This window comes from Triticum urartu, chromosome 6A (assembly GCF_056163025.1).
Source record: "Triticum urartu cultivar PI428250 chromosome 6A, HENAU_Tu73, whole genome shotgun sequence".
Lineage (NCBI taxonomy): Eukaryota > Viridiplantae > Streptophyta > Magnoliopsida > Poales > Poaceae > Triticum > Triticum urartu.
This window is the reverse complement of record NC_141878.1, coordinates 591,543,351-591,551,340: the sequence shown is the minus strand read 5'-3', so window position 1 is coordinate 591,551,340 and position 7,990 is coordinate 591,543,351. Positions and strand designations below refer to the sequence as shown.

At 41.6% G+C, this 7,990-nt stretch overlaps 1 protein-coding gene across 1 annotated transcript; it reads right to left on the bottom strand.

The window, feature by feature from the left end:
* Positions 1-328: 328 nt before the first annotated feature.
* Positions 329-7,368, bottom strand: LOC147966823 (disease resistance protein RGA2-like). The gene is made up of 5 exons (XM_087529117.1): positions 7,018-7,368; positions 5,052-6,194; positions 1,263-2,439; positions 763-832; positions 329-672 (listed from the first exon to the last, which is right to left on the bottom strand). The coding sequence occupies exons 1-3, from the start codon at positions 7,303-7,305 to the stop codon at positions 1,432-1,434; spliced, it is 2,439 nt and encodes an 812-aa protein (XP_087385243.1). The 5' UTR covers positions 7,306-7,368; the 3' UTR covers positions 329-672; positions 763-832; positions 1,263-1,431.
* Positions 7,369-7,990: the final 622 nt, after the last annotated feature.

Sequence of the window (7,990 nt, the reverse complement as noted above, 5' to 3'; positions counted from 1 at the left end):
ATTTTCAGGCACAGTTCAACATTTCGTATAATAAACAGTAAAATTCAAAAAGTGTTCAACAAAGATAGCATTTCCTAGAAAGGACCATCACAACAAGTTCAAGTTTAACATAGAGCTACCATAACTTCAAGTTTAACATAGAGCTACCACCACTCCAAGTTCAACGACATAACAAGTTTCACATTACTAAGAGCTTCCACCACTCTAAGTTCAACATTATAAATAGAGGACGATGACTAGTGCTTTCCGCGCTTGCTGGCTCCCCCCCCCCCTCTTCACGCTTATCTTCTTCACCTTCCTAGGAAGAGGAACCCGCTCCGGCTCCGGCTCCGGTTCCTCCACGTCATCCACATCGTCATCCAAATAGTCATCCAAAGCCGCCATCCGCGAGGTGCCGACCGTCCTTTTGCCTCTTTGGATGAAGTCTTCAGGTGTGTACCTTCTGATTCCCTTCCTAGGCTCCCCGATCCGAAGATGGAAAGTGTGTGTCTCCGGCCTCCAATGATCAATAAGCGTGGTGAGTGCTGCAACATTGTTGGGTGGCGTCGACCGGCTGACCAACTGAATGAAAGGGAGAAGTCCTGCCTCCCTTACATACGATGTGTACCGCTCATCATAGCGCATCCATCCAAGGGTGACCCCGTGAGACCGAAGCTTCAGAGGTGCAAGCTCCTACAAACAAACAAATCATAACATTACATATGGGGCATTTGTGTTTGAAATAAATACGAAATTCATAACACCGGCCACTTTCAGTATTACCCGCTGCTCCACCGACATAGCGTACGACAGGTGTTGTTTGTCGCAGTGATCATCGAGAAGCCAAACCATCCTAACAATTTCAACAAAGCATTCTTGTCAACACGATTATCTTTTCAATTCAAAAAACTAAAGTAGACCTACTAGATGCAACCATATCAATCTATGTATCCAACCAAATCAAATCAAACAAAACTACAACAGGATGGATGAAGGAGTTACTTTTGTTGTTTTCTGCGGCAGGTCCATATATATATATAGGTTCCCCACACATGGGCAATTTTTAGAGGAAAGAGTGTGGAGCATAATCTGATGCACCAATATCTTGAGTGCTTTATTTGCCACAGAGTGCAAAACATATGCATAGATTAATGTACCAAACTGTAGACATATATAACATGTATGCTAGCTTTTGAACAGTAACTGTTGCATGCCATTTGATAATTGAGTAAAAAAGAATACATTTTATTCTATGTTGTACAGGGTATGCAGTAGTAACTCACCTCGGACAAATTTGAATGCTGAAGGAAAGACATCCCCTGGAATTGCCTTACATACTTCTCGCCAAGTTGTATGGTTGAGAAGTTATTAGATGGCTGGATGAAGCGTCGGGGAGCTGGTGAGTTGTTGTATAAACTGTGGCAAAGACTTGTTGCTCTTGTATCCATAACCTTAATATATTCCAATGATTTTCACGTTTCCAGTCAGGTTTTCAAGGCTCTCTGCAAGGAACTCTAGTTTATCACACATTGTGATGTCTAGTGTTTGAAGGTTTTTGAGACTTCCAAGACTCTCAGGAAGGGACTCTAGGCTAAAACAATGTGGGAGGTCGAGTGTTTGAAGGTTTTTGAGGCTTCCAAGGCTCTCTGGAAGGGACTCTAGTCTAATGCACCATGTGAGGTTCAGTGTTTGAAGGTTTTTGAGGCTTCCAAGGCTCTCTGGAAGGGACTCTAGTTTCTGGCACCATGTGAGGTCGAGTGTTTGAAGGTTTTTGAGGCTTCCAATGCTCTTTGGAAGAGACTCTAGTTTTTTGCACCATACGAGGTCGAGTGTTTGAAGAGTTTTGAGGCTTCCAAGGCTCTCTGGAAGGGACTCTAGTTTAGCGCACCATTTGAGATAGAGTGTTTGAAGGTTTTTTAGGCTTCCAAGGCTCTCTGGTATGAGTTTGACACTGGTACAATAAGATAAGTCAAGATGTGCTAGACTCACAAGTTTGCTAACCGATATTGGTATTGCAGAAATTTCACGTGACCCACTGAGGTTCAGGTAATGTAATTTCGAGAGCCGAGTGATACTCTCGGGAAATTGCTGATCATGCAATCCTGGAGCAATAAGAACCTCCAGTTGCTTCAATTGCCCTAGAGCGCTTGGAAACTTTGTGATGGAGCGTCCAGATAGATCCAAGACACGCAAGTACTTCGGAAATGAAAATGCACCACCATGGAATTCACAATCCGAAAAATGCATCGCCCTTAACTTAGGTGGGAAAAAGGTTGATGTCTTCCTCGCCTTGTTGTAATCTGAAATATTGCAATTTGTGAGAGACGCATAGATGCAGTATTCTTTTCTTCTAGTATCGCTTGCTATTTCAGCATCGAAGACAACCAACTCTTCAGTAATGACCGATCTAAAGAGATCATGCACCAAATCGTGCATGGTGAACATCGTTTTTCCAAATGTCTGAAACAAAAAAAATAGAATTAATTCCACCAGATCAATTGTCAAGAGAATAGTATTATTTATATAAATGATGTGACATGATCCTTTTAGAAAAAGATTAATATGCTCAACTCAGCAGGCCGTAAGTGGCGAAAGAGGCTGTGGTGCAAATGCAGACGTGTTTAGAGAACTGGAAACTGAAATATACAAATTCTTTCAGAGAGCGGGTGGGAGGGATTTACTAAGGGAATGGCATAACCTTAAGGACGTGTTTGGTTCGATCAATTTTTGCCGTCATCTGAAATATACAAATTCTTTCAGAGAGCGGGTGGGAGGGATTTACTAAGGGAATGGCATAACTTTAAGGACGTGTTTGGTTCGATCAATTTTTGACCACCCTTAGACCTGCTTGGTTAGCTCGGCCCGGTAATGCATACCGCGCAAACGGATTACAGCCCAACTCAACTCCGATTCCGCCCCACCCCAGTCGTGAACAGGTAGTGTTACCGGAGCAAACGGAGAACTCGAGCAAACCCTCTGTTCTCGACCATCTCCGTACCCGATCTTCTCCGTATAGTTGCAGCGCCGGCGGCGGCGGTGGAGACGCGACATGGGAGCAGCAGCACCAGAAACAGCGCCTGTGCGAGCAGTAGTCACTACGCATGCTCGATCCCCGTCCCAAATCAATCCTGCCGATCCCCCGTCTCTCTCTCTTTAGGGTTACCGGATGCCAGCCGCCCCTAGTGAATGACTACTTGACTAGTGAGTGGTGACCACCAGGATGCCGTTTTCTCAAGTAAGCTCAAGTATGGGTGGCTGACACTGCAGGTTTGGACCATCAATTACTACATGTCCACCTAATGCAAACTTTGTCATTGTGTATTGCTAGTTTCTTAGTAAAGGTCATGCTGTTTTTTTTTGGTATCGAGCCTCGAGCTAGCTTGCGAGCTTCACTGAGCCGGCTTGTCGAGCTTCACGAGCTTGGCTGGAGGCTTTGGCTTGGCTTGTTGGACCTTCAAGCCAGGCCGAGTCCGAGCCGAACCCAACTGGGCCTTGTACAAATCATGTTTGACTGGTGATGCAAATCATGTCTTGGTGCAAAGCTATTTCTTGTACTGCAAAGCTTTATCCAAAGCTATTTCTTGTACTGCAAAGCTCTATGTCGTACCAAACCTGCAAGTGCTTAGGGATAATCATGTCTCTGTGAGCAATAATATCATCACAGTTCTGTCCATGGATATTTCTTGTTCAGCTTTCTCAAATTTTGTGGACAATATAAGCATTTTTCTTACTTTACTGTCATATCTCATTAATTGATATAGTTTAAGTTCATACTGTGTTCCACTGCTTTTATATCATGGACATCTAAGAATTGAGAAGTGTTTTTTTCTTTTCGTAGGATATACCTTACTGCTGCACATGCTTTATTCACTTCATGATCTCGCGGTATGAATACCAATTGATATTGATACCACTCGTGCTTTCGAAAAATCATGGTTGGGCAAGCAGGGATTGTACTTGCCTGATTGTACGGGGTTCAGTTTGCAATAGTCTAGCAAGGCATCATTGTGAAACATGAAAGGCCTGAGTCAGTTCTTTTTAGGATTCTGATTTTGTTGACTTGAGTGTAAAGTTTAGGAAGTGTGACTGTTAATTAGGTAGTCTTAACTGTGTCTTTCACAGTAACCAGAGTGCTAATTCTGCACCTGTATGCCTTATTTAACTCTTGTTTATTGGCAGATGAGCAAGATAGGCAAAGTTAATGGAAAAGGAGATTTCTATGCAAGAGAATGGTGTGGCAGATGCGAGAAATATGCAAGCCTGATGGGGAGTTGATTTGCAAGACCCTAGAATTGGCTAAGTTCCGGCATTCTGTTTATTTGAAGCGTGGTTCAGTTTTGTTAAGAGCTTTCTTTGTACGTGATGCATGTAAAATGCTTTGTAAATTATGTATCTGTTTGATGAATTTGAAATTATACTGAGCTAATATGTTAGTATCTAGCAGTAAAACACTTGTGAAATAGAATTGTCCAAAGACTTGTAAAAGCCGCTGTTGAATTATGTATATATAATTCTTCAAAAACTTTGTGAAGAATTCACAAAACACTATACCAGTGCCAAAAACCAAACACCATAATGTAACTTGTTACCCTTACTGGCATGAACCAAACTAAACAGGCAATTGTCTGTTACACCCCTAATCCCAGCGTGATCTGAGTCCCTTACCATTTACGTTACCACTCTCTAAGCCAAGCACGTCCTAAGGTGCACCAGTGCACTTTACTGACACATATTCAAGACTCTTAATTAAGTAATTCCATCACGTACGTGTTGCACTGTTTTAGGGAAAATTATTGCCCAGCCAAAAATAGATTGGATTTGATAAGCCAAACAAAATACAATACTATATATGCACTAACTCTATGTCTAGTGATCCAAATGGCTGGTTTTTGACAAGGGTAAACTACAGCAGGATGGATCGAGGAGTCACTTTTCTTTTTTCTTGAGGCAGGTCCATATATTTGTTCCACCACACTGGTGCACGAATATCCCAAGTAATTGTTGCATGCGATTTGATAACGAGTAAAAAAGAATGCTCTTTATTCTATATTGTACAAGTATTTCGTACTCACCTTGGGCAATTTTGTGGGCAATTTTGAATGCTGAAGGAAAGACATCCCAAGGAATTGCCTAACATACTTCTCGCCAAGTTGTATGGCCGAAAAATTATTAGATGGCTCAATGAAACCCAGAGCAATCCATTGCTGGATAAGATCATCTTTACTTATATTGTGACCTTTAGGAAAGATGCCACAATATGCAAAGCATAACCTCAAATATGGCGTCAAAGTATTGTAACTTAACTTCAAGGATGGTAACACTGTACTATCAGAAAATGGTTCATCCCAAATATCACTATTGCACATTGCTTTCCAGTCACTAAAATCCATTCCAGATAGCAAGAATCCAAGTGCTTGAGCTGCTAATAGCAAACCTCCACATTTCCTCGCAATCACCTGTCCAACTGGTTCAACTTTCTCTTTATCAGCTCTAGATTCAAAGCCACTGTTTTGCTTGATTATTCTCCAGCACATGTCATTGTCCAAGATATCTAACATGTATGGTTCAACAGTACAAAATTTTCTTGCAATGTGTATGCTGCGTGCTGTGACTAAGACTCTCATCTTGGAGCTTCCATTCAACATAAGCTTGAGTTGACTCAGTTGGGAGGTATCTGTCTCCCATAGGTCATCTAAAACAATTAGTGTCTTCATATCTTGAAGTAAATGTTTAAGATGTTGGTTTATTAACTGCCTTGTATCTAGATTCTGGTTTCCCTTTTCTACTTGAGAAATTATGGAGTTCCCTATTTTTTTCATGTCAAACACCTGGGATACATAGACCCATACCCGATGATCATACTCTTTGAACTGAGCATCATTGAAGACCAGTTGTGCCAATGTTGTCTTTCCTATGCCTCCAAGCCCACAGATAGGAAGAATTGTGATATCTTCTTTGTTGCTGCTTGTGGATAACAAAGAAAGAACATTCATCCTGTCTTTGTCTCTCCCTATGATGAGTGATTCAATCACATCTGATGTTGTTTCCCGTGGATCAGGAAACTGGTGCACACTAATTACACTGGAGTTATCATGTATGAATTTGAAACTCTCATGATCCTCTTTGATCTTCCTCAACTGACCTCTCATCTTCTTCATCTTATAAGCCATGGTAATCTTGGGTGCAATAGCAAAACAGTCTAGCTTCCCAATCATCTATAAGGAATTTCAACAAGTGATTATGATATAATATAAAACCTGGGAGCAATTACACCCGGCTTTAATAAGATGTAGTATTTTCGATCCCTCTACCCGGTAACTACATGCTGCATGGTAGATATATAAATCCCAACACAGTTAGAATTTAACGTAAAACTTTTGGACGGATGTAAAACATAGCTTCCCTTGTAGTACAATTTTTTATACTTATATACTTCCTCCGTTCCTAAATATAAGTCTTTTTAGAAATTCCACTATGGACTACATACGAAGCAAAAAGAGTAAATCTACACTCTAAAATATGTCTATATACATCCGTATGTAGTTTGTAGTGGAATCTCTAAAAAGACTTATATTAAGGAACGGAGGGAGTACCTAGTTTCACGGCCGGGATTTGTACACCAGATTTAAGTAGGCTAAAAGCCTCTTGTACACCCATGGCTTTAATTTTTAGAAGGGCACCAACAAATTTCAAGCTTTGAACATTGCAATTAACTACTGCACCAGTTGCTTACATTGGAAAGTACGTTCAGATGATCAAGCACAGTGGCGGAGCCAGAGGGCCAGAAGGGGCCGTGCCCCCTCTCCTCCCTAATACCACAGATTTGTTCCTAATGAACACATGAACAACAGATTTCTCTAACTGGCCCTCCCCAACACCGTAATTTCACTAATCCTGGACCACTGATCAAGCATGGTTTTGTGCACAATAATATAATTAATAATCAAATTATTTAGCCAAAGCAACAAACTCTGTAGTAGCTAGGAAAATTAATTACCCAAAAACAGATCAAGATAAGGCACGGACGGCGTAGTATACCTTTCTGGAGGCTGGTTCACTGTCAGCTTGCAACTCATCGAGCATGTAAGAGATGTCATAGGCAGCGTTCTTGAGCCGGTTGAGCCACACCCGCACCAACTCCTCCGTGACAGACCGCCTCTCAGCATCCTTGAGCGCCGCCTCCATGTACTCCAATGTGTCCTTCATGTCCTGGAGGTCGTCCTTGAAGCTCCACAACATTGTGACCTCATCCCCAATGGCGGAACCCAGCTTATTGCCCACTGCTGACAGCACAGCCGAGGCGAGCAAACCGGCTACATGTGCCATGTTCTTCGTCTTCGCCGAAACTTTCCTCTCTCAAGTTGTAGTATGCCAACTGGAGGAGGTGTGAAGACAACCAAGTGCCAGAAATGATGCATTTATCAACTCATGCATGGTCATATATATATGTATGACCCCATGCTCCACCGAGATGGAAAGGGATCATCTACCTTGCTTAATTGTGGTAATGCACGCAGCACAGCACACGTTAGCTTTAGCTTTACCAGCAGGAAAGGGTCAAGAAAAGAATCTCACGTCTTTCTCGCTGTAAAGGGAAAAGGAAATTCATGAACCAGAGAGAAGAAAAGAATGTGAGCTCCCACTGAAGAAGAAAGGATTTGAGAAGAATCCTAGTCCCTGATGCAATCTTTGGTTTATATATAGCTTTTGAGCTGTTTTAAAAGTACAAAATCCTTTAGCTCCGGATTGCACAGTTGCCCTCATGTTTACGATACAGATAGCAGGATCACAAGCAAATAAGAGAATCAGAAGATGTGTATGATTACTTACACTGAACTCATATTCTTTGTAGGCTGCTTGACAAAATTTAGCAATATGCTTGGCACCTTGGTTAATTTTCAATATCCCGCAAGAAAATATTTCATAATAAGTATATAAAAAGAGAGAACACACATTATGATACTCTTGCTTGCTTGCTTGTTTGACTGAAGATTTTTCCAAACAAGGCAGG